A 27,197-nucleotide genomic window follows, 5' to 3' on the forward strand; every position below is an offset into this window, starting at 1 on the left:
AAATGAAAACGTTAATGGTTTGGTTTGGTTTTGATCTGTGAAATGTGTGTGTGTGCTTGGCTCAGTTCAGTGGATGTGACTGTCTGTCCAGTCACCTTCCGGCAGAGATTAGACCAATCAGAGGAGAGTGTCAGAAACACACACACACAGACACACACACACACACACACACACACACAGTGTCAGTGGGGCCTTTGGGACTGTGCTCGCTGTGCATTAGTCACGGTCATCAGTCCATTTAAGCATGGATCAGCACAGTTTGGCTCACATTCTGTCCTCTGTAAGAACCCAACTCTGATACCAACCATCAAGTACAGGCCGAATCATAAAACAATATCACGTCCACATATTTAGACTATTAAGTATGATCTTAAACGTTTAGACTGCATGGTACAGTCTTTATTATACGCTGTCCTAACATTAGATTACATTTACTCATGTATCTGAGGCTTTTATTCAAAGCAACCTTACAATAAGGGCATTCAACCATGAGGTACACACTCAGAACAGCAAGAATCACATAGAAGAAGTACATTAGCTTCAAATAAGCCTAACTACTAAGTGCAACATATAGGTGCATGTTTTGTTTTCTTCTTAGCCAAGGTGCAGTTGGAAGTGTTTTCAGCCTGCAGCGGAAGATGTGTAGACTTTCAGCTGTCCTGATGTTCAACGGGGGAGCTTGTTCCACCTTTTTGGAGCTGATACTCACTAAAACATTTCTTTACAGTCTTTCCTACATTTATTTTTTATAAATAACTAATACAAAGTTGTAAGTATTTTTTGTAATTTGGTTGTCAGTAATGTTCAGTGTGGAAAAACGTTTCTTGTGTCAGTTCAGACTTGAGGTGGCAGGAGAGTTTAGATACTTTGGATGGTCTCTGTTCATAAACCAGAATGGATGGAATGCAGCGAGTTAAATATGTCAAATATAACTGACACAATGGCAGAGCTCGCTAACATACAGGATGCTGCCTGTCGGGGTGGACATATTTACTCACGCTGCTGTCGCTGGTAGTTCCCTCTCTCTCTCGCCACACTGTATTGTGTGCCTGCAACGGGTGTGAGTTTGTGTATGTGTTACGTCTGTTTGTGTGTGTGTGTGTGTGTGTGTGTGTGTGTGTGTGTGTGTATATGTATGTTGTGGACTTTGCCTGCTCTGCATTTAGCTGACACAGGTAACATGCTCTTTTAGCATCAGTTTTATAAATGTCCTTCACTTGATTTACAGCATTACAACAGCATCCCTGAATTCAAAGGAGGCCAAAGCTATATATCCCTGAAAAAAAATCCTCCTGTATCACAGGTTGGACATCTGAAAGCAAAAAGAGGAAAAAAAAGATGAGGAGGGAGATAGAAAGGACATACATATTGTGTGTATGGTGTCTGTCTGTTTGGCTTTGGTATGTTTTTTCACTCTGGGATGTCAAGCTCCTCACCGCATCCACAAAGCGGGCATAAAAGGCTCCTCTCTGCAGGGAACGGAGAGTGGGGATTACACCTGGCACAATACACACATGGTGTAGACCACTCCAACACTGTCTGGCTCTGTGAGGTGCCAGTAAGTGTGTGTCTGAGTGCGTGTTGTATGCAATTTAGAAATGGACAGAGGATCTATTCAAACTCAGATTGAACGCAAGATGAAGAAGTAGAAGTCAGTAGACTGTTGACAGCTCCTAAATGGAAATGTGAGACATGAAGCCAGACACGGTGGTGTATAAAGCGACACTTTGACAGCAAACAACTGCACAGAGATGTGGGAAAACTATAGTGCAGTTTGTCTCTTCTCCAACATTAAAGGCCCTACCTTGTTGGGTCTGGAACTAATGGTGTGAAACCTCCCTGGACCAAAGTCTGGACCAAACAGCCGGACCTTGTTCAGACGAAAAAGAGGTGGTGTACTAGTGTGTAGCATTTTGTGGATGGTTTGGACTTTCGACAAATCAAATGAAGTGCTGGATAGGGCTGGGGATCATTCAAAAAAATGTCGATACCGGTACCAATTCCAATACTGTGACTTTGATACCAGTTACTAAACGCTACTTTTTTCGATACCAATTTAATGATCATTATTGACAATTAGAACCCTGACAGGGTGATGCAGCGGGGTCAGCCCTATGTTCCTACAGCCCAATGGTCCCACAGCCCAATGGTCCCACAGCCCTATGTTCCTACAGCCCAATGGTCCCACAGCCCAATGGTCCCACAGCCCTATGTTCCTACAGCCCAATGGTCCCACAGCCCTATGTTACTACAGCCCAATGGTCCCACAGCCCAATGGTCCCACAGCCCTATGTTCCTACAGCCCAATGGTCCCACAGCTCTATGTTCCTACAGCCCAATGGTCCCACAGCCCTATGTTCCTACAGTCCAATGGTCCCACAGCCCAATAGTCCCACAGCCCTATGTTCCTACAGCCCAATGGTCCCACAGCCCTATGTTCCCACATCCCAATGGTCCCACAGTCCTATGTTCCTACAGCCCAATGGTCCCACAGCCCTATGTTCCCACAGCCCAATGGTCCCACAGCCCAATGGTCCCACAGCCCTATGTTCCTACAGCCCTATGTTCCCACAAACCAATGGTCCCACAGCCCTATGTTCCCACAGCCCTATGTTCCCACAGCCCTATGTTCCCACAGCCCAATGTTCCCACAGCCCAATGGTCCCACAGCCCTATGTTCCCACAGCCCTATATTCCCACAGCCCAATGGTCCCACAGCCCTATGTTCCCACAGCCCTATGTTCCCACAGCCCTATGTTCCCACAGCCCAATGGTCCCACAGCCCTATGTTCCCACAGCCCTATGTTCCCACAGCCCTATGGTCCCACAGCCCTATGTTCCCACAGCCCTATGTTCCCACAGCCCAATGTTCCCACAGCCCAATGGTCCCACAGCCCAATGTTCCCACATTTCTAAGAAGTTAGCCAACTATGTGATACCAGTTCCATCCGTTATGGCACGTTCATTTGTGGAATATGCAGTGAACATAGCCAAAGTTACATCACAGTAACTGTAACGTTAACTACCCGCAAATTAAAACCTGCAAACGCTAGCCCAGTGCATAACAACAATCGTTGATTGCTGAACAGAAATCGTGTCAGATGGAGTGTCATACAATGATACAAGTAGCCTACTGTAAGGTTGAGGATGGCCTTATGCAATATTTACACTGCTCTATTCCAGTAGATAAATGTATATGTCTTGGCAATGAAATACATTTTTTTTTTCAATTACATAATATAGGCTATTTATCAGGCAGGTGTTTGTGCACTGTCAGAGTCTTCTGGTTTAAAATGGAATTCCAGGTTGTTGTTGCACTGTCTCAGATTTTGTTCAAACCTTGTCTATATCAAGAATGTGTCCCAAAACCAAGGCCTGTAAAATAGTTCTGTTCAAATCCTATGTCTTCATATTTTCAGCCCTTGAAATTACTTCAGTTTTACAGCCTGAAAATCACATTATGTGGGAAGCAATATTTAGACATTAATATTATGATAAGTATTTTTCATAGGCAGCCCAAACTTTGTAGGGTGGAAGACAAACATGTCAATATGACTGAACCATTACAAGTTTGTACGGCATGCCCTAGATTTGAAAAAAAAGTGAAAAGAGAAAAGACTGACATTAAGGGGAGCATAAACTTTGAGCAATATCTAAGAGGGTGCAGCAACTGTTTTCCTGGATTTTGTCTGATTTTGACACAGAATGACCCAGCTGCATGTCATTTGGCTCAAATCCTCCCACTTGTGCTACTCTCCATAGCTGTAGTAGCTGAAGTGAACCTGTCGAGTGATTTTGTTTGGGGTAATTGTTTTTACATTGACTCAGGCAGGTTAGATAGCAAGCAAAGTCTTCTTAGACAGCGATACATTTTGAAAAATAAAACTTGTGTTTTGCTTAAATATCTGATTCTACTGCTATTATGAAACACAATTGTGGCTGTTTATATCATTATTTCTTTTAATGTGATAAAAACACTAAATAATAATGTTGACTATGTATTGGTATGTATTTTACGGTGGTGTAATTTGATCTTGGAAAAGGTGTACGAACCCTGGTTAGGGTAAGGGGGATAAAATCTGATTAAAATTTATGAAAAAGGAAATGTGCGAACACAGGGCCTAATTTTGAAAAAAAATCTTACAAATGTGGGAACATAGGGCTGTGGGAACATAGGCACGCTACCGATGCAGCCAGATTGAATCAAACTGAAGGCATTCAATTCACAATAATGACCGTCTCGCTCTACATCATACCTCATACAGAGGTTACCCACTGGTGAAGCCTGCGTCCCGGTCGGCACGGTTAACTTTACCGCGGATAAGCACGGCTCTCCGCGGAACTGATTTTTATTGATTTAAAAATGGTCCGTCAGAGTCCATGGTGAAAACTCATGTTCAGATGCTTATATTCAGCAATTTCCTTATGTTCGCTTAATTACCATAATGACTCAAATTTAAGACACCAGAGCAACCCATAATGCAACACTCTCTGTTACACCGGCACTCTCTCCATTCAAATAGAATATCTTGACAGCGCGAACTCGCAAATGTCTGGTCCGCGAATATAAGACGACCCCCATATTTTCAAACACAATTACAAGAAAAAGAGAATGAAATCAGACTGAGACAACTCATGTGTAACTGATGCTTTCTAGCCGTGTCTCAGACATAATTCTGGCACTTTTAAATAACTCAGCTCAGCCAATATTGACACTTGATAGCAACTTACAACAAAAGAAGTGAAAACCGTACCTTGTCCTACATTTAGGGAGAGATTTCAGTCCAAACTCAAAAGACTCAAATGGTTACAAAGCCTGCTGTAATCCATTCGGAAAGATGCCGGTACAAAACTGTTGTTTTTTGTTTATTGTTACGCAGAGCGTGTGTGTCTTTTGGACATGGCTGTCAGTTCGTATACCTACGAAGTATGACTAGATGTGAACTGTCTTCCAAAAATATCATCCAGGGGCAGTGGTTTTAAATTCAACAGGGCGGCCTGCAATGTGAAAACAGAGAGATGTGAATATTTATACATTCGTTATGGCTCATCTTGCCTTTTAGAATCTCATTGCACTGGAAACGTCTCCTCAGACTATTTAGAAAAACGCTCATTGTCGAAGAATTGTTGAAGAATCCAACCACAACAAAGGAGGAAGATGTACAGCTCTACGGTCGTGATGTAATCACTGTAATTTTATCATCCGAGCCGAGTCAGATTAAATTATGGACCGGAGTACATTATGAAGCTGCTTACACAATCCTTTTTTCTCGCTCGCAACAAGGACAATGAACCGAGCAGAATCAAAAAGAAGAGCTCAGAACAGAAGAGAGAAGATGCGAGGGGTGGAAGATAAAGTCTGTGAGGACAGTAGAAGGACGACACAGAGGAAGAAAGAATGGTAAAAGAGAGGAGCGGAGAGTGAGGCACAGCTGCATTCGGCTTGTGACAGAACGGACTGGAACACAACGAACGGCAGTTTATCAGAAGCTCAGCAGTAGGTGCGATAAGAATGAAACACAACAGAGTGTAATTACTGTACGGTGGAAAAAAACAGAGACATAAGCACAGTGAAGTGGAAACGAAAGAGGAAGAATGTGCTATGTGATTCTAATAAGACAAATCACAGAAGGGGGGGAAGGCTAAGATGACCTCTGACTACGACTAATCGTTTTCAAATCGAATACGCGATTAGATATATTCGCTAATCGTGATGACCGCATTTAATCGAACATGAAATATTTAGTTGATTTAACATATTTTATTCATCTTTTCATTATTATATTTACAGTTTTTTCTAGTGTTGGGTATTGTTTGGATTTTTTACGATTCCGATGCCGAACCGGTACTTTTAAAACGATTCCGATTCCTAAACCGATTCTTGAAAAACTGAAAAATGACATCAAAGATGTAATATGTTTACTAGCGATCACGTGCAGTGAATGGTTAATATGCTTTTACGTCCGTTTTGGTGAGCCCAGAGGGAAAATATGCCATTTTAAAAGTAGCCTACATTTACGGTAGCTAACTAACGGTAGACTACAGAGAAAGGGTGATATTTTTATGTCCGTTTTGGTGAGCCCAGAGGGTAAATATGGCATTTTAAAAGTAGCCTACATTTACGGTAGCTAGCTCACGGTAGACTACAGAGAAAGGGTGATATTTTTACGTCCGTTTTGATGAGCCCAGAGGGAAAATATGGCATTTTAAAAGTAGCCTACATTTACGGTAGCTAGCTAACGGTAGACTACAGAGAAACGGTGATATTTTTACGTCCGTTTTGGTGAGCCCAGAGGGAAAATATTGCATATTAAAAGTAGCCTACATTTCGGTAGCTAGCTAATGGTAGACTATAGAGAAAGTGTGATATGATAAGTGACTATTCCATAGTGGAACCGGGTTTCGGTACCCAACCCTAGTTTTTTCACAAGTGAAATATAAATGCTGGTATAATGTTACATATCTCTGATTGTTTACAGAAAAGTCCTGTTTTCAGTGGATCTTTCATTTATTTTGTATTACTCTATTTAAAGCTATAGTGCGTAGTTTCTGTCGCCCCCATGAGGAATTCTAAGTAATAACAACAAAACTGTTGGCGCGTTGACATGATACAAGCCTTCCGTGATCACTCACGAAGGGACAAATAGTGAAATTCTCATATTGAACAGCCAAATCTGATGTGATGGATACAGGTCTATATTTTAGTCATATAAAACATTTCTTGTGCAGCATTTAACACGCCGACCTCCACGTGTGTTGATAAGTGCTGAGTCAGATGATCTCTCTCACCCACTGGAGCTAGAGGTCACGTTGAGATGAGTGTGCTCAACAAGCTAAAGAAGGCGAAACCAACACATTAACCACGATGCAATCTGCTAATGTTTTCAACTACGACATGAACTTTTGTGCAGTGTTTGATAGCCGTGTGGTCTACTGACTTGGATAAGGGTTCATAAGTACTTTAAGCTCAATGCGGCGATATTTAAAGTGTTTTTTTTTTTAAATATGATGTGGCCTTAGTTCTCTACCTCGACTAAGTGGTCACCGCCCACTGTCTATAAGTAGAGATCAGCGAGGACTCTCTTCCACTTCAATCTGCGCTGTAACTTTTTCTTCCTTTCACAGCCGATGCCCTGCTACTGAACTAAAACATTGTTTTCAACCCATGTGTTGTCTTCCTGTCGACCATGCAACTTTGTGTCTTTCTGGGTCAAAATTTCAACATTTTGTTGTTGTTTTCTACACGTTTCATGACGTTTTTGTCGATTTTATTCACATTTTTTTGTCACTTTTTTCCATTTTATTTTGTCACTTTTTTGGCATTTTTTTAATATATGTTTTTGTCAATTTTTTGGTCACTTTTTTTTAACAAGTTTTTATCACATTTGGCAATGTTTTTGATGTTTTTTTAATTTTTTTTCCCAACGTTTTTTTTATTTATGTTTTTGTCCATTTTTTGTAACTTTTTTAAACAAGTTTTTCACCTTTGGCGATATTTTTGATGGGATTTTTGGTCACTTTTTCCAACATTTGTCACTTTTTTCAATGTTCTTTTGTCATAGTTCTGATATAGAAAGTTTTTGTAAATGGGTCAAATTTGACCCGAGGTCAACCGGAGGGTTAACACCTCACTTCTGCCTCTTACTTTTTAAGATTGTATGCAAACCCCTTCCTATGCGTTCTGCATGTAGAAGCTGAAGTATTTGTGTTCATTTCAAGCGTTGTGTGTTCTTAAATCCAGTTCTACCTGTCTGATGTAAAATGGGACATTAACACTGTGACTAATCTGGAATATTTGAGCTGTGTTTCAGCGCTGCTGCTTTACTGAAAACACCTCATCAAATTAAGGGCAGCATTCACGTCCAATCTGTCCCTGTCCTCAAGCTGAAACCATCTTTTTTTGGACAGATAATCCTGTGGAAGTTTAAAGTGGTTTGGCTGTGTGGTGAAAGCCAGATTCCAGTGAAATCACTCGACTTGACTGTCAGTTATACATAATTTAACCCATTTTGCTCTTTGAGGAGCATAGGTCACTCTTTGAAGGAACACGCTGACTTATTGGGACTTTGTCTTATTCACAATAACCCTCAGAGTTAGATAAGTCCATACATACCCTTCTCATCTCCGTGCGTCTTGTAACTCTGTCTGACGCCCCCACCGCTAGCTAAGCCTAGTACAGATCCTGGAGGTAACCGGTTCCATCTAGCCTACTGCTCCGAATAAGTGACAAAATAACACCAACATTTTCCTATTTACATGTTGTACAGGGTGTACAAATAACAAGGTCACATGAGACACAGCCATCTTCTAACCGTATATAAACTGGGAACTATATATATATATATTCAGGTTTTTTATTCAATTTCATAGCATTTGAAGAAAATAAATCAAATCAAAAATGTGGAAAAAAGGGACAAAAAAACGTTGAAAAAAAGTGACAAAAACATCAGGAAAAGCAGCAGAAGTGTCGAAAAGACGACCAAAATGTAAAAATAGTAAATAGTTTTAATTTGAAATTCTGACCCAGGAAAACAAAAAGTTGTGGTTGTCATGGTCGACGGGAAGACAGCACAAGGGTTAAATCAACTAATCGACAAAATCATACGAGCGTTAGTCGACTAAGAATTTCTTCTTTCTTTATTTCTTTATTTCTTTCCACACACATACTAAATTACTGTATATTGCTTAGTTAATGGCTAAATCATATACAAGTAACACTGCATGAAATCCAGCCTGTTGTGTTTCACAGAGAACGTCTGAGTCCGGGAAACCATGGAAACGAGAGCCTCAATTCCCTTTGCACAGTTGGACGTTGCATGATACAGTATATTAGCGTATAAATGGGAAAACAAGCCAATTTTGTTTGCATAAACAGACGCACATTTGCATTCAATCTCACATATGGACAATAGAGCAGACACATCGGCGCTCAGGGTATTTAGGTGGATAATAAACTATTATTTATATTTGCTCTGATTTGTCTCCTGGACCATTGTGGGGAAACAAACAATTGGACGTTCTGTACTTTTGATAAACAGTGAACGTCTGTGAGGATTTACAGGTTAGAAAGAAGGAGGCAAGGGTGTGCAATCACCTCTCGGCCACAGCCTCTCTTCTCTACCGTACATCTCTCCGTCTCCTCTTTTCCTTTAACTTTATGTAGAGATGCATCACATCTGACGCGTGATTGGCCCCTGGGAGACACTTAAAACAGGTCGAAAACAAGGTGGCGCGCAGTATTTGCGGCTGACTCCTCCGGAGGGAGACTGTGTTATTTGTGGGTGGGTGACGTTTTTACTGCAGCCTTGTTCCTCTCTTGTTCGCTCATCCTTGTGCTTTGGTTCTGTGTTTTATGCTTTCTCTGTCTTTCTCTGTGTCTGATAAACTCCTTCACCTTTATGTTCGTCTTGTCTCCGTCTCCCTCTTCTCCCTCTCTTTCTGTCTCACAAAATGACCTTTTTTTAAGTGAACCGCTGTTTCAACACCATTAGCTAAATTGAGAACAACAAAACACACACACACACACACACACACACACACACACACACACACACTGAGCGTCAGAGAGGAGCCTGAGGTGCTGAATCCACTGACCTGTTAACCATCTACTGTCACAACTAACAGAACTGCAGAGACAGGAACTTGTATGATTGGTTTAAAGAAATGGCAATTAACCAGAGCACGTTTTTCTCCCATCCCGGGATGCTGCGTGGACTAGCCAGACCTTCCTCCGCGGCGCTGCGGAGGAAGGCGTGGCAATGCGAGACTAGTCTTGACTATGGAGAGGACATTTTCCACACTGTCTGTGTTTCTGGTTCGGAGCAGACAGGTAATTGATGGAGCTCCCTGGAGGCCAGGTCGCCACCTCTGAACCACTCCTGTCAAATGCACGACTAACCACAGTTACTCTATTTCTCCTTAGCACTATTGTTCTTGTCTCTTCGTCTCTTAATAGGTCTCTCTCCGACTCTCTCTCTCTCTCTGCCCTCTTCATCCCTTCTAAAAATACATTCACACTTGAATAACAGAGGGAGGTTATCCCCTGTGTTTTCATTATGCCATGCTCGACCCTAAAAGGTCTTTTGACAGGCGCAGCAGAATACATCTCTGTCGTCAGGAGGAGTCGAATAAGACTGCAGGGTTATTATGCATGATGGCACTGGGTGGCTTTCTTTCCCCAACCGCTGCAGGCCAAGCTTTCAGAGCACAGATAGGACATTCATCTATACACACACACACACACACACACACACACATGCCTGCACCTAGGGGTGTAACCATACATCATTCTGGATCAATGTATCGATTCAGTCCTCAGCGATCCAGTATTATCGATACAAAGTGAGAACATCGATACATATCGTCATCTTTAAGATGGGCTTTTATTTTGAAATTCCCACTTTATATTTACTATTTTTTATTTAAAATGGTAGTTTGTTTTTATTATGAATGTAATCATATTATGAGTCAGATTTTTGTATGTATATAAATGTAGGCGATTGTGTTAAATGGGCTAATATCTCGTCTTGTTCCGGTCGCAGGGCCCCTGAATTGAATCGAAATCGATCGTGGCAGACTTTGTGATATCTGTAAATATTATATCGTCGTCCAAAGAATCAACGTAATACCATATTGTGATAAAACGTGTGATTTACACCCCGACAGTACTTGCACCTAAGTTAATAGTGTATGGACGTTTTCTGAATCGGCATGCGGGCTGGCTGACAACGGAGGGAACACATAAATAGGATACTAACACACAAACATACAGTAGAGTTTTGCTTTTATACACGAACCAACAACTGAGCACAAATAGACCCACTAACGTCAAGTCCTGAAATAGATTCCCTCCTCTCAGCGTCTGCTTTTCTTTCCCTCAGTAGACTGCTGCAGCACCAGCTACACTTTGTTCATTCAAGAGCCTTTTCTTTCTACGCTCCCAATTTCCATAAAAAATATTTCCTGAGTCACTTGAGATACAAAGATTTAATGACACAAAATACATAATTGCTTCCACATTGGAGGACTACTGCGTGTAGCAGTTATAGTGTGTAAAAGACAAAGTAGAGCACAGAGTTTCATTCCAGGCAGAGACATCAGCGGGTGTCAGTGGGGGCCACACAACAGGGGCCGCGCATGCTGCAGAGGCACTGATTGGCTTGTCAGAGACCTGCGGCGAAATTACTGTCTTGCATCTGTCGTGCTGCAACATTAAGGGGAAAATAAAGTAATTTAAAAGTAGCATAACTGGGCAAGTTGATGAGCAGCATCTCTGTGAAAGAAACCCGCTTCTAGGGCTGCAACTAACCAGGGCTGTAGTCAAGTCCACCTTTGTCGAGTCCAAGACAAGTCCAAGACCAGGACTAGTCGAGACCGAGTCAAAACCAAGTCCTAAGAGGTTCAAGTTCAAGTCAAGATAGAGTCCAAATGAGAGACAGTCAATACAGAGACAGAAAAAAAAAAATCTGAGTCACGACCACTTACTTACCTGTTCATAATTTATGTGATGTGAGAGACAGTATATCTTCTATTTCAAGATGATCATTTTGCGTTATTATTTGTATAATGCAGTGCAGAATAACACACTATAGCACGTGTCAAACTCAAGGCCCGCAGGCCAAATCCGGCCGGAATAAGTGAGACTATATGACACATGCAATAATACAGTCAAAGATATTTGACCATTTCTTTGATTAAATAAAAGCATATCAATAAAGTAACAACCCGGTCTCACGGCAGTTCGTGAAATGGTCACATTAGTTTGATCTATTGATTCGTGTACAGGGAAATGATTTTCTACTTTATTTCGTGCTGGTCACCACGAAATTGGAACGTTACTATTTCACGAACTGCCATGCGACTGGGCTGCAGCCTGCTCTGGGGGAGATGGTGACAACACGATCCGCGGTCTCTGGGGGACACAACAACGGGGAAATTAAACACTGCACGCCGGCGACAACTGCCATGACACTGGCCTGCTCTGGGGGATGCAAAAACGGGGACGCCACACGCGGTAGACGGTGACAACAACGGCCGCCGGGACACGATCCGCGGTCTCTGGGGACGCAACAACGGGGAAATGAAATGCTGCACGCCGCCGACAACAACGGCGACAACAATGGGACGGTTGTGGTTAGGAAAAGAAAGACGGGGAAAGGTTGTGGTTAGGAGAACAAGAATGCGGAAAGGAACTACAACACGCGGGATGCGATCCCCGGTCTCCGGGGTGAAAGTCCTGTGTTGTTTGACCCATCCACCCCCCCAACCAACCTCCTTACGCGGATTTTCGACTTTTCAATACTAATCGCTACCATAATCGTGCTGTTATCACGTAATATGCCTCCCATTCAAATACATTAGTTTAAAATTCGTGCTCACCAACTCGATAAAAACCAGAAAAACGTGTCCCTGTACACGAATCAATAGATTAAATAACGTCACCAATTCACGAACTGCCATGAGACTGGGCTGAAAGTAAACATGTCTGGCCCTTGATGTGATTCATATTTTCCAGTGTGGCCCTTAGTGAAGTTGAGTTTGACACCCCTGCACTATAGGATCAAATTAGTCCATGTTATTTACTTTAAGTATTAAATAAGAATGTTCCCTTTATTGAACTTATTACTTGTCCTGAAGAATTCATAGTACAAAGTGCTTGCTGTCATTCTATCTGTGGCCAAAATGAAAATAATTAATACCTGATGATTGAGGTATATGATGCAGCCAGGTGTATACCAGGCGACTAATCTCGACGTCTGTTCTAGATGGATTTTGAATTAAACTAATACCTGTTTTCTGAACAAGCGCGCTTCAATCAATGGTTTAGTTTTGAAGGAGGAAGTTACTTGAAAGTTACAAAAAAGCATATAGTGCTGGACTCGGTCGGGACCAACTAGAATATTTGGCGAGTCCAATGCCCGAGTCCGAGACAAGTCCGAGTCCAAATACCAACGAGTCCGAGACAACAGAAAAACACCTTGGGTCCGGACTCGGACTTAAGTGCTACAGCCCTGCAACTAACCATTATTTTCATTGTCAATTAATCTGTTGATTTATTTCTGGATTAATAGATTAGTTGTTTGGTCCCAAAAATGTCAGAAAATGGTGAAAAATGTGGATCAGTGTTTCCCAAAAAGTCCCAAGATGACGTCCTCAAATGTCTTGTTTTGTCCACAACTCAAAGATATTCAGTTTACTGTCCCAGAGGAGAGAAGAAACTAGAACATATTCACATTTAACATGCTGGAATCAGAGAATAGTTGGCTATGAATTTAACAGTTGACAACTAATCAATTAATCAATTAATTTTTGCAGCTCTAAATGTTTCTACAAACATGTCAGCCAAAATATCTTCATGATGAATGGAGAAATAATGCACATAAAATGAGTGGGCACTGAACTGTAAATTAAACATTATGGATTGAGCTTAATTTGCATAAAACATCCAAACAAAAGAGTGATTCTAATCTATATATTTTTCACTAAATCACCTGCCACCCTAAAGCTAATTGGTACCGCACTGTACTCACTCTAATGACCCAATCAATCAAGATTAAAGTCAGGAGTTTTACTGTTACACAAGAGTTTGTTTGAAATAAATAGGTCAAAGTTACATAAAAGTCATACTAACTTTTCTTTAATTACACAGCTAGGGGATCAAGGAGAGATGCCTACGATTTGAGGCCCGCTGAGTCGAGGAGTAAACCTCTATATTTAGGCGCCAGCTCTACCAACTGAGCTATCCGGGCACCCTCCCTTTCAGCCTTTAGTTGTTCTTCGTTTAATTTCCTTCTTTCCTGCGATGGCCCTGCCCCAGTATCAGCCATAACTACAGCAGATAACATCTAAAATAACATCAAAATACAGTCAGGCCTATATAAAGAAATCTCCTGTTACCTTCCTGGCTGGATACACTAACACAGGCTTTTCCGGTCAGAATGTGTTACCATAGCGCCGTCTACCTGCCGTGAATTCATTTTGTGACTTTGCGGGAAAAATCAGACCCGAGCAACGACACTAATATAAACGACGTACTGTTAGGGCCCTATTTTAACGATCTAAGCGCACGGTGTGAAGGGCAGGTGCGTTTAGGGCGTGTCCAAATCCACTTTTGCTAGTTTGACGGCGGAAAAAAGGGTCCGTGCGCCGGGCGCATGGTTCTAAAGGGTTGTACTTAGTGTCTTCATTAATCAGATGTGTGTTTTGGGCGTAACATGCAATACACCAATCAGAGATCATCTCCCATTCTCTTTAAAAGCCAGGCGCGTTTGGACCTTGGAGCATTGCTATTATGATGGAGGATTTGCACCGTAATATTTTTATTTGTAATATTCTGCATGTGTGTGTGCTGCTGTACGTCCCTGTGTGTGTGTGTGTGTGTGTGTGTGTGTGTGTGTGTGTGTAACAAGCATAGTGTGCACGCGCTGTACATAAGCCTAGGCGCATTTTACTAATTTGCTGTTAAAATAACAATGAGATGCTGCCTATTCACTTTAGACCAGGTTTTTGTTGGTCAATGGCGCGATCACTTCCCGCTGCCTCAAGATAGCAATACGCCCAGAATGCACCTGAACACACCTCCCTGTAAGACCAGCACACCCATGGGCGCAAAGATGGGAGCAGGTGCATTTGCTATCTAAACGACGTGGGCGCTGGACGGGAAACTGACAACTGCGTCGGTCTTAAACTAGCAAAGACACGTGTGTCGGGCTGTGCGTTTAGTCTCATTTGCTGTTACAGGTCATTTAAGATCATTATGTGAAACACTAAAAAGTTACATATAGTAACTTTAATTATTGAAACTACTGTTTATTTTTATTTTTATTAACAGTGTTTTTTGAAACCCCAGCTGCTATAATATTACAGTCTTTTACAGTTAGTTTTTACTGTGTTCTGTAGCTGTATTGAGTTTATATTAAGTCATTAAAACAAAATGAAGCGACCCGGCTGGCATGCCAGCAGCTTTTATTATAACCTTCACAGTCCCCCCCATGAATTATTGATCAGTGCACCTCGGAGACACACTGCATGTGCTACAGGGCAGCTAGTCTTCTCTCTACATGTTCTGCAGCTTGTTCTGTCAGCCTGTGTTACAGGTAGGAGTGGAGGGTACTTTACAGTAGATTAAATAGTCATAAAATAAGCTTTACTAAGTCTACCATCACGGCTCGAGGGATGGTGAAGTCAATAGGTTGTTCGGTTCACAAAGTCTAAAGTTCAGACTGAAATATCGGCACAGATATTGGATGGATTGCCATGACATTATCTACAGACATTCATGTCCCCAGAGGGTGAATGCTAATGATTTTTGTGATCCGCTGACTCGGCCTTCAGCACTCTGGCATGTGGCAAAAATAAAAGTTTAGTTATGGAAATTGGGGCTGCCCCCACCTAGTCGTTTAGTACTAATCTGTTGTTTTGGTCTTAGTCGACTAAGATTTCTTCAGGCAATTAGTCATTTTTTATGCTTTTTTTATGCTGAATGACTTATTTCCAAGAAACTTCTGAGTACATCGCTGGTAAATACAAGATCTAAAGTGGTGCTTTTGCTTGATTCTTTGTGGAGAAACTCAGTTTTACAGATCTGTTGATTAAATCAACTTATCGATTAGTCGACAAAATCATACGAGTGTTAGTCGACTGAGAATTTCTTGAATCAAAGACAGCCCTGATGGAAATAGTAGCAATCCATTTTCTGCCACTGATGCAGGTCTGTGTGGTGCTAGCATCAGGAGAAAAGGCAGAAAGGATTGATTGGTCACACTGTTTTTGTCTGTGAAAGTGAGTCCCGAGGCTCTTGAAGGTGTGCTGGATGCCTTATTTTCATGAAATGTTTATGGTGCATACAATTTATCCTCATTATTATAAGAAAAAATTGTTTTATTCTGGTTTAAATCTTTTTTTTCTGTCTGTGTCTCTCCAGGGAGTTTTCCCAGCCAGCTATATTCACTTGAAGAAAGCCATCGTCGCCAACAGAGGGTAAGTTCACAACCTCTAAAGGCCCTGACCGTCGGCAGAAAAGGCAGTCGGACTGATCAGTCGGCTCCCCGAGGTTCAAAAAGTGCCTCGGAACACACCGAAGCGACGGTGACATGAGCGTGCGTTCTGCACGAGACGTAATACGTCTCCATAACAGCAGGCGGCACTAATCTGTATTGTCGCCCCAAAAATGAAAACCGGAAGTGACGAACGCGGCACGTGGGTCTGGCTTCTCCAGACGACAGTAATGGTGGCTTGTTCAAAATGCGATCTTGTATTTTACGAAAATAGTTCACCAAAACGTGTTTCTGAAAACATTTTAAGCGAGAAATAGGCCGTGCAGCTGCTGAATCTGTCTTCATTTCAGATCGACAAAGGTCATTTTAAAAGGCTAGGATTAGGCAATGGTTAGGGTTAGGGTTAAGGTTAGGGTTAGGTGCCTTGACGTCAACGGTCGCAGCGCTGCCTGGAAGGAGACAATGGGGGGCTTAAAACACAATTAAGCGTCTTCCACCCAGTTATTATTGGATTTCTAAGATGAATGAGCCCCTTCAGCTTGATCCTTTTATCTGGTTATCACTCAGTTCCTTCCTCTGTTTTTTTTGTTTTTTTTGCCTTGCCTTAGAGACTGAATGAATCCACATCAATTTCACTTCACAGGCTTCTGCAGCTTCCGAACAAAACTTCTTTTTGGTCATTTTTTCTCCCGCTGTGAAAAAGATTTCAAAGTGCTCCGTATATTGAAACCAGTCGGCTGCACCTCGTGAAAGTCATGCACTCATACACTCAGTAGGGCTGCTCGATTATGGAAACCACGAATACTCATTGACTGTTAGAAAGATGTTGCAATTATTGAACCTAAAAACTGTGAAAAAGTTAAACAAATCAACAGTGAAAACACCTAAAACTGTAAACTTTCCCTTAATACTTTTCCCATTTGAAGACTTTTTTCCCATTCAGAACATAAGACAAAATAAGAGTTTACTTGCAAAACTTGTCATGTGTTTTCGTGATCATTAGGAGCTGAAATCGTAATCAAGATTTAAGTTTGGATTAATTGCACAGCCCTACAGGATATGTATAATGATTTAATACCATGAGGGTATATTTATCTGTCTGCATCTTTGCCATGGCAACACTGATCTGATAGTGTAAGGAAATACAAACTGAATTGCTCTCCTCTCTCGGGATGACGCCACACTTGAGTGTACTTGCTTTTCCACAGTGCCGGGAGGCCTTTTTCTTTTATTTCATTTAAGAGCTAATTTGATGAAATCTCGTCTTCAGTTGGGATCAGTTGTTTTGAGAGCCACTCTATCTAAATAAGGTATGAAGCTCCTCGTTTCTGATTCCCTTTCAAGTTCAAGAGTACATATTTTAATACATTTGCATAATGATTGGAAAAAGTTTTATTATTATTTTTTTTTTTAAACTCCAGATTAATCAGAGTTACAGAGCGTGTCTCGATCTGCATAAGATTTTTTAATTAAAGGCATGGAGAGTAAATTAATAGGAATTAGTGAATCCTGTATTGTTTTTAAGTAGAGCTCCGGGGCAAAGATCCAGCGGAGAGTGTTGAGTGGAGAGTCAGAGTGTGTTTTACTGAATCTAGGCGACTGGTGCATGATGACAAATATCGTTATGGACTAATGACCAAGTGGGTCTAAAAGAAGTGTCTGGTGTGTGTCTGTGTGTGTGTGTATGTGTGAACATGAGCATACTTCACTGCTCTTGTTTCAGCTTTTCTTCCAAGCTCTTACTATAAAAACAAGGCTACACAGCACAGCATTTGTCATGCACACTAAAGCTCAGTTCAGACTGAAGATTCGCAACGAGACGAAACCGTTTTAGAACGTCACAGAGAAAAGTTTCAGCGGTCTGAACCGGCCCGTCTCAGCTCGACTCAAACCAGCTGATGGTGTCGCTGTGACTCAGCTGGTTGAGTCTCCAGAGGCTGGTTTTAGAACTTAAGAGACGTCTCCTGTTTCAACAGCCAATAGAGAAGTCAGCTGGTGGAGTCTCCAGAGGCTGGTTTTAGAACGTAAGAGACGTCTCCTGTTTCAACAGCCAATAGAGAAGTCAGCTGGTTGAGTCTCCAGAGGCTGGTTTTAGAACGTAAGAGACGTCTCCTGTTTCAACAGCCAAATAGAGAAGTCAGCTGGTAAAGTCAGCTATAAACTATAGAAATAAAATGATCGATAATCCATTTTATTTTTATGTTACAAACAGCTGGTCGCAATGGCAGAGTTTTAGACGGAGCCTCAACGACCGCCCGAAAGCACGGTAACGTTATATGGTCTCTCATTGACGTGAACTGGCAGGTTTCAGAACGCTGCAGACCGAACTGGCCTTAGTATTCCACTATTATTCCAAATATGACAATATTCTGACTTTGATACAGGTCATGTAAACAGCATATTCTGAATATAGCATTTTTCCAGTTAAGATGTGTGATGGCCTAGTGGTTAACACTAGAAGTGCCGGAATTCCATAACTACTAGAACTGCCGTGAGCGGTCATTTTGACCGCCAGGTTCCAAACTCTATAATCTCTCATGATAAATACCTAATTGCGATATTGTATTATGTATTGTGTTAGGATATCTTTAGAAAAACGTAATAACACCGAAATGTACATTTTAACGAGTTTAATTATACATTTGAGTAGTAATACGTGTTTCAATAATTCATATCATGACATAGTAAACCGTAATTATTTCATACATTAATATTCAGAAAAATATGGTGTGGAAATTCATTCAACTTAACTCATAACAGCCAAATAACAATTCTAAGTATCTTATTTGAACATTTAGCTATAACCTAACCTGGCACTGCCTCTGTTTTGGCGTCTGCTGCGGTACACAGCACTGCTCGGACCGTGCACCGCTGCCCTTTTTTCCTCCATAAACTCCGCTCTCAGCTCTCTGCCAGTTGCTGCATGAACTTCCTCCGGACAATTTTACAGCTGGTGCAGTCCTTGGAGAGGATGTGTGCAACGATTCCAGCCAGTTCGAGGATGTATAAAGTTATATGAACATGTAGACAGCTACCGGCCATCTACGTGTTCCGCGCCTTTCACAGAGCGAGCGCCCGGTGTTTGCCTTCTGATTCAGAACTCAGTCCATCCACGCCGTAGTAGCCTACGTTACCGACTCTGGCTTTGCCTTTGGCCCATCGGTGATGCCCACACTTGTTACTCGAGACCGCTAGTTACGTTTCTCTGACAGAGACTATGGTAGTTACTAAGCAACCAAGATGCATCTTCAACCGCGCGAAAAATGTAAAACAATACCGCAAAAATCCGAGCGGTCAATATGACCGTATATGGCCGAAATAGGTAAAAGTGATTGTATTTTCTTTGCCTTTTGTGTAATGTATATAAAAACAATTTTAAATTAAAATGCAGACTCTTTTTAGGAAAAGTCAGGCAGCAGCAGGATTGTATTTTTTTATTTAGCAAAGTTATTACACATATAAATTTCAAAACGGTCAAAATGACCGTCATGGCCGTTCTAGTGTTAAAGAAGCAAGCTTGGGACCGGGAGGTTGCCGGTTCAATCCCCGGTGGGGAAAAGTGAAAGAGCTTGTCCCTCCCTCATTACCACCACTGAGGTGCCCATGAGCAAGGCTCTTAACCTCCAACCGCTCCAGTGGAGCTTCTCAGTGTCCAGCAGATCAGACTGTGGTTGTACTGTTCAGCTTCCAGGTATGAATGTGGAACTGTGTGAATGTGACAGGTCCTCGTTGCAAATGAGAAGTTGTTCTCAATCGACTTACCTGGATAAAAAAATAAATAAAAAATACGCCGGTATTATTCTGGTTTAAGAAGCATTCTTTGGACATGTATATGTTTTAGTTTATTTCATTTATATAGCACTTTAAAAGCAAACAAGTTTTGCACCAAAGTGACAAAGACGAAAACATGTATACCTGTACGAGCATAAAACACAGAATGATACAAATAGGTGTGGTGGGAATACAACAAGATTTAAAATGAAACAACTTGAAACCCATGAAATCAGATGAAAAAAGAAAAGACAGGAAGGGGTAAGGGGTGAGAAGTTCTGATATATATGTAGAGTAGAATATTCACTTTTATTAGCCGTGTAAACAGCTTAGTAGGAATATCGTCTTTTTCAGAATAAGGGCGGAAACCGGAACATTGTGTGCATGTCAACGTAGTCAATGTATCAGAGGAAGAGGAAGTCGGGCTCAATCAAAGGTGATTATTTTACAAATAAAGGATTCATTTAGAGGCTTTAGTCAGATTTCTGCAAACAACCAAGCAGTGAAAGATCAATATATACTCTATGAGAGGACATTCTTCTCCATTTTATCCTGAAAATCCTGGGCGACAAGCGACCATACGTAGGTCAAAGTCATCGTGGACATACCAAAGAGGTTGTAATAATAAGAGACTAAGAATATAAGACTATAATTATTATAACCTCTATTGGACATACTATGGACTAACTATATGAACTATACCATTTTATACCAAGTGAAATGCTCATTAAAAGTCAATAAATGCTTCTGTTTGTGTTATTCAGTGTGTCAGATCCCCTGACAAAGCTACCGCTACCCAGAACATACAGGCTGGACTCCAGTCTTTTGAATCTCTTCGTGGCACAAATGGAGATAACTTTACAGCAAACAGAGGTGAAGCTGTTGTTGACACTGGGTGCTGGAAGAATGTGAAACACAAACCGAGAAATCGCTGCCAACACAGAACAAAGTGTGAAAAGGAACTAACACGGTTCACTGACAGTTCACTCGGTGAAAAGATTCTTCCTCGCCATCACAGTATGACACTGTGTTCAGTCTCTACTAGCACTACTGTGTGTATTGATTATTGAAATGGTTATTTGAGTTAATTATAGTTCCACGTGAGTATTTGTTCAACAGAAAACAAATGCAGTGTCACTCAGTGTCTTTAAAGTGCTCATATTATGCTCTTTGGGTTTTTCTCTTTCTTTTATTGTGTTATATATCTTTTTTGTGCATGTTTTAGGTTTACAAAGTGAAAAAGCCCAAAGTCCACTCCAAAGGGACTTACCACCTCCAACAGAAAACACTGTTCACAAACTGCTCCAAACAGCTCTATTGTAGTCCAGCCTTTACTTCAGAGACAAACGTGGTCACTTTGGAACACACGTTATAATGCTCACCTAGCTGCTAGCATGGTACGCCCTCATACTCTGCTTCTGACTGGCTAGTAGTCCTTACCTAGGTACTGTCAGGACACGCCCTCATACTCTGCTTCTGACTGGCTAGTAGTCCTTACCTAGGTACTGTCAGGACACGCCCTCCTACTCTGCTTCTGACTGGCTAGTAGTCCTTACCTAGCTACTGTCAGGGCACGCCCTCATACTCTGCTTCTGACTGGCTAGTAGTCCTTACCTAGCTACTGTCAGGGCACGCCCTCATACTCTGCTTCTGACTGGCTAGTAGTCCTTACCTAGGTACTGAGCATGTGCGACTCCCAACAAAGATGTAACAGAAGTGCGATGTCTCACTCTGTAGCTAAAACAGAGAGCTCAACACACAGGGTGAAAAGAGGAGCTGCAGCAATGTGCAGTACAACAACAATATGGTGTTTTTTGAAAATTAAACCACGTTAACCTATTCTGATATAACCGCTAAATACAATTATGAACCTGAAAATGAGCATAATATGAGCACTTTAAATAACCACACCAACTCTCACGTCCTGCCCTCGTAGCTCTCCAACTCTTTTAAATTCCTTTTTAATCGCCAGCTGACACTGCACACAACACAAAAAGAGATTTAAGTAAGTGACACAAGTTTACATTATTGAAAATGTATGATGTTTTTTTTATTCATAATTAACAATATAAACAGAAGGAAAGCTTTGCCAGCTGTCTGCCTCTCTGCAGGGTGAATACACTCTCAGAGCTGACATTTATAAATATCAGAAAGCAGCACTTCAGGAATTACACACAAGAGACAAATAGACCTGTAAACACACACACACACACACACACACACACACACACACACACACACACGCTGCATTCATGCAGGCAGTATTAAACACTCTGAAACATACTACTGTACTGCACAAACACATGTAAAGGCATTTTCAAAAACACATGCAGTTAACAGAAAATTAAATCTGAATCATATCTGTACTTAGATATACACACACCTAAACAAACGTCTTCCTGTAAGTCCCGTGCTAGAAAGAGAGAGGGTTAGGAGCCCCGTCACCTGGGATCAGTGTTACATCAGACCCTTTGGGCACGATTATCATCAGGGATCTCCCTGCGTTTATAAGGTTCAGGTGCAGCACCTGAGCTGTTTTGGGCAGCACCCTAAGCCGAATGAATGTAACTCAAAGACTTCTCAGCTCTTATGACTGTAGTTGGACATCTTTTAGTAAGTTTTGTCCATGAGCTCTTTTAATGTTATTTATTTATTATCTGCTGTAGCTTTTCCAACATTTTAGACACAGATATGGTGATAATAACGGACCACAATTAGGTAAAAAAAAAAGAGACGCAGAACTAGCACAAAAGGGACACAAACCGAGTACAAAGAGACGCCAAAAGAGACGCAAAAACTTACAAAGAGAGGGCGCCCGGATAGCTTTTTGGATGTTATTTATTTGTTATCTGCTCTAGATTTTCCAACATTTTAGACACAGATATGGTGATAATAACGGACCACAGTTGGGTAAAAAAAGAGACGCAAAACTAGCACAGAGGGACACAGACTACAAAGAGACGCCAAAAGAGACGCAAAAAAACATACAAAGAGAGGGCGCCCGGATAGCTCGGTTGGTGGAGTAGGTGCCCATGTGTGGAGGTTACTCCTCGACGCAGGGGTCTGGGTTTGACTCTGACCTGCGGCCCTTTGCTGCATGTCATTCCCCTTCTCTCTCGCCCCATCATTTCTTAAGCTGTCCTGTCAAATAGAGGCCTAAAATGCCCCAAAAATCCCACAAAGAGAAACAAAGTGTATGGGGAAATTGCTCTTTTTTGAAATTTAAAAATGTAAGATTTTCTTTAAGAAGGACACCTTAACCCCCCCTCCAAATACACGCACCTAAGTCTTCCACAAACCAAGGGAAAATACTGGTCATGCAGGTGCATAGTGTTTCGTTATACACTGACAAAGAGAAAGATTTTTTTTATAAGACTTTATTAGCCTGTCCTTTATAGAGAAATGGCAGCATTGGTTGTTATTTCTTGTGGCTTAAAAGGACCCATGTTTATTGTAAATTGCAGATGAAGCCCAGTGGTTATACTGTAAACAGATGAAGCCCAGTGGTTATACTGTAAAAACACTTTGTGGGAAAACATACATTTAGAAGCACAGCGTGTAAAAGTGTGTGTATACGTGTGTGTACATGTTAGGGCGACAGTCAGCTCCCATTAAGGACGCAGTGGTCAAACGGCCTCTGTCCTGCATTTAACCCTGAGGTTAATGTCAGCATATGGGGTTTGATGCTACTCATTTCTGACACTGTGTGTGTGTGTGTGTGTGTGTGTGTGTGTGTGTGTGTGTGTGTGTGTGTGTGTGTGCGCGTGTGCGTGTGTGTGCGCGTGCGCTGCTTACTGCTGTTTTGATGTTTGGTACAGACTTTGAACACGTTCTTATTATTTATATTCTAATATTCATTTCTTCAAAACTGGTCATATTTTCCTTCAGGCGTGACAATACAGTTTTATTGTACACTGTCTTCTTTTTTTCCTTTACATTCGTTCCATCCTGCCTCTTTTTTTTTTTTATCGTTTTTCTCGCTGTGAATTGTTTTCTCTTTTTCCCTTCTTGTCTCCTCCTAAACTGCTGGTTTAACACGAGAGACGCATCACCTTTAAGCTCTTCATATACACCGTTAGCATCCCGTTGACTGCCATTCATTTTGGCGTCCCTTTGACAGCGAATAACTTTACATCTGAAGCGTTAAAAGACTCTATTTGCCCATTGTTTATTTCTAAAGAAACACGTTTTTGTAAAAATAGGCTAATGACGCGACTTTCTGTCGCACAGCAGAGAAATTACCGTATAGTCAGGAGATGCTCGCAGGCAATCGGGGGGGGGGGGACTAGGAATATAAAGTGTATATTTCTTTATTGGTAGATTCATTTTGAGAGTTTCTGTTTTTATTTCTCGTGTCCCGTCACCTGCGTCCTCTGATAACAGCTGGCAGTAGATTGCTGTTTCACAGCTCCGTGCCGGCTTCAAAAACTGAAGAAACAACAATCCCAAAGCTAAATGCTCTCCATCTCGCCTGTGACTCACACAATCCTACGCCGTGTGTGCGCAGCAGGTGTAGCCGGTTAAAAGATGCATTCAGCGGTCCGCGAACGTTGCGCGTTCAATGCAGCGTGCAGGTTGGGGGGGGACGACATTCACCCAAGAGTCCGGGGTTTGAGTCCCGTTGGAAAATGAAAGTAAACTGCCAGTCTTTTTTTTGTTTGTTTTTTTACTTTATGGAACAAACGGTATAACCGGAAGTGTAGTAACGTCTGATTACTTAACCATGATCTTTTTCTTAACTTAACTGAGTAGTTTTGGTGCCTAAACCTAACCAAACCACTACCGTTTTCACAATGTGTTTAAATACGCATAGACTTGTTTGGAAAAAAATCACTTTCTTGGTCTTTTTATTCGTCATAAATGAATGTATAAGTTTGAATAGGAAGATCCCTCTTACCAGCATTGTCTCTCAGATGTAAATATATATACAGTATATATATATATACACACACACACGTCTGATGAGTCAGCGAATCAAATCCCTGTTTGGTTTTCACCATTGTAGGAGCCACATATTGTATGTTGTTTATGGTCTCATTCATGTTGTTTGTTGATTATTGTGTCGTGCACTTATGTTGTAAGTTGGTGGGCGTGTTCATCGCGGTTGGAGCGGAAGTGATAACATATGTGTTTGCTTCACATGTTCACCTGGGTTTTTGGGGGTTTTGACTAGAGATGGTCCGATACCATTTTTTGCTTCCCGATACCAATTCTGATACCTGAACTTGCGTATCGGCCGATACCGAGTACCGATCTGATACCATTGTGTCATATATTTTATTATGTTTTAACAACTGTATACTACTATCCCTGTATGGATGTGATATTATTTCTATCTTTGTTGTCAGTCTGGCTCAGGTTAAACTCTTTGTGAAACATGAACAAACTCAAACAACGAACGTCCCAGAACTTTATTTTATTCTGCAGTTTGACAGTCAGTTATAACGGGAAAAAGAACATAAATAAACTACTTTAACGTAGATTTTCTTTAGGGCTTTATTACGTGGTATCGGATCAGTGCATAAACTCCAGTACTTCCCGATACCGATACCAGCGTTTTAGGCAGTATCGTGGCCGGTATCGGAACATCTCTAGTTTTAACAGAGAGGGGGGTGAGCCTGGGAGCGAACACTTTCTGTTGACCGCCGCACTAACGCACTTATTTCAACTCACAAAGTAACTTTACATTTGGTAACTGCAGTACTAGTTGTATTTTACGCGTGGAAGAAGAGGAATAAATCATTGCAGTAAATCATACAATCTCGAGTGCGCCATAGTGCGTTTTTGCATCTCTGTGTTTAGTCCCTCGCGGCAGCACTTTGTTGGACTGCTTACAGCCGCAACAACTATCAAGTGGTGAGTGTTTGGGGTTCATGTGAGGAAATGTAAATGAAAGAGGCAGCTTTAAAAGTAATGGCTTATTTGGAGGTTGTGATTGATGAAGCTGTGGGCAGGACAGAAGCCAGCCGGCTCCGAACACATCACAGTCCGATTCAGAGTCTCCATCTTTGATGCCATCTTTTTATCTAACGAGAGCGAACATATGAAGGATTTTAGAGTTGTGAAGCGTGCTGTCGTGCCGAGACATTTAATGAGCGAAGAAGTCCGGCCGCCAGACACCGACTGATCCCAGATTCAGATCCAGTTGTGTTTGTAAAATCAACTCAATTACTTTAAAGTCATGTTCAAATGAAAGATTGATGCGAGAATCATCTCATCTCAAGTTTTGGGAACCGGTCGTCAGAGAAAGAAAGAAGTTCACCAAAGAACATTCAAACTATAAAAGCTGAACAAATGGAGTCAAAAACGGAAAACAAATTGCTTCGATAAACTTTGTTTTGAGATAATAAACCTCTACCTTTTTGGTACTAAGTGGTCTTTGGAATCAGTATTTCAAGAAATGTTTCAAAGAGGTCAAATCGTGGAAAGCTCTGTACACAAAATATTAGAAGACCATCAACTCACACGGCTGCATTTATGATGTCAGTTAAAGTAAGAGAGAGAGAGAGAGAGAATAATACAGTTCAATACACATCTGTGGGGTTTAGTTATTAGGTGACGCAAGCAAAGGCAAAAAGAAGTCCCCAAATATCACAGAGAGAGAGAGTTCAAGAATACAATATCTGCAATGAGAACAGCATTAGGGACATGCATAAGGGACTGTTCGTTATTTATTTCAGGGGCCACCGGAGGAGTTTTGGGATCTTCAGTCAAAATAGACCTGACCCTCCCTTCACCAGCAATCATTTTTCAATGACCCTCCAAAATGATATGGAAAAAAGGGTTGACCCTCCCCAACAATTTATTGATGCCTGCTGTACTGGTTTGCGGTTGACAAAAACATACAGATAGTCATTGTTTTTTAACAGCCATGACATATGTGACTAAACCTCTGCATTCTCATCTTACGCATCCCACTCCTCTGTTATGGTGTGGTGGCCATTTCAGTAGATTTACTCACTAACATTGTTGTGGAAACACAATAAGCATGGAAACTAAATGCACACTTCATGCATTACTGCATTACTTGAAATACTAATGGACTCGTCACTAGGCTTCCTCAGTCATTGTATATTTTAGTATAGGTAAAGTTGCCGAAGCTGAACATTATCCAAAACTCCATTTCTGAGCGTCAATTTGGGAGCTTGCATGCTACCACTCCTTCCTTCTCAAATGCCTTGAAAAGGCTGTCATATATATATATATATATATATATATATATATATATATATATATATATATATATATATATATATATAATATCACCGGGACCAAAAGGATATTTGAGTCGGGTATGGCTGCAGCCTGGAGACCTCCCGTCTCATGCCCTCCCGGCTTGGTGCAGTCCGCAAGCTTTGACTTTTCAAAATAAAAGCTTGCGTCTGATCCGTTATGTTTTCGTACGGTGTTTTGGATGTTTTTGAACTAAAC

The 27,197-nt window shown here is 41.4% G+C and overlaps 1 protein-coding gene across 1 annotated transcript in view; it reads left to right on the forward strand.

The window, feature by feature from the left end:
- Positions 1-27,197, forward strand: part of LOC116052795 (dedicator of cytokinesis protein 3-like) — a 171,042-nt gene that overhangs the window by 19,168 nt on the left and 124,677 nt on the right. The window contains exon 4 of the mRNA XM_036002229.1: positions 15,923-15,978. Coding sequence (XP_035858122.1) covers positions 15,923-15,978 — 56 coding nt within the window. The remainder of the gene's footprint in view (positions 1-15,922; positions 15,979-27,197) is intronic.

Source organism: Sander lucioperca, chromosome 6 (assembly GCF_008315115.2).
Source record: "Sander lucioperca isolate FBNREF2018 chromosome 6, SLUC_FBN_1.2, whole genome shotgun sequence".
Lineage (NCBI taxonomy): Eukaryota > Metazoa > Chordata > Actinopteri > Perciformes > Percidae > Sander > Sander lucioperca.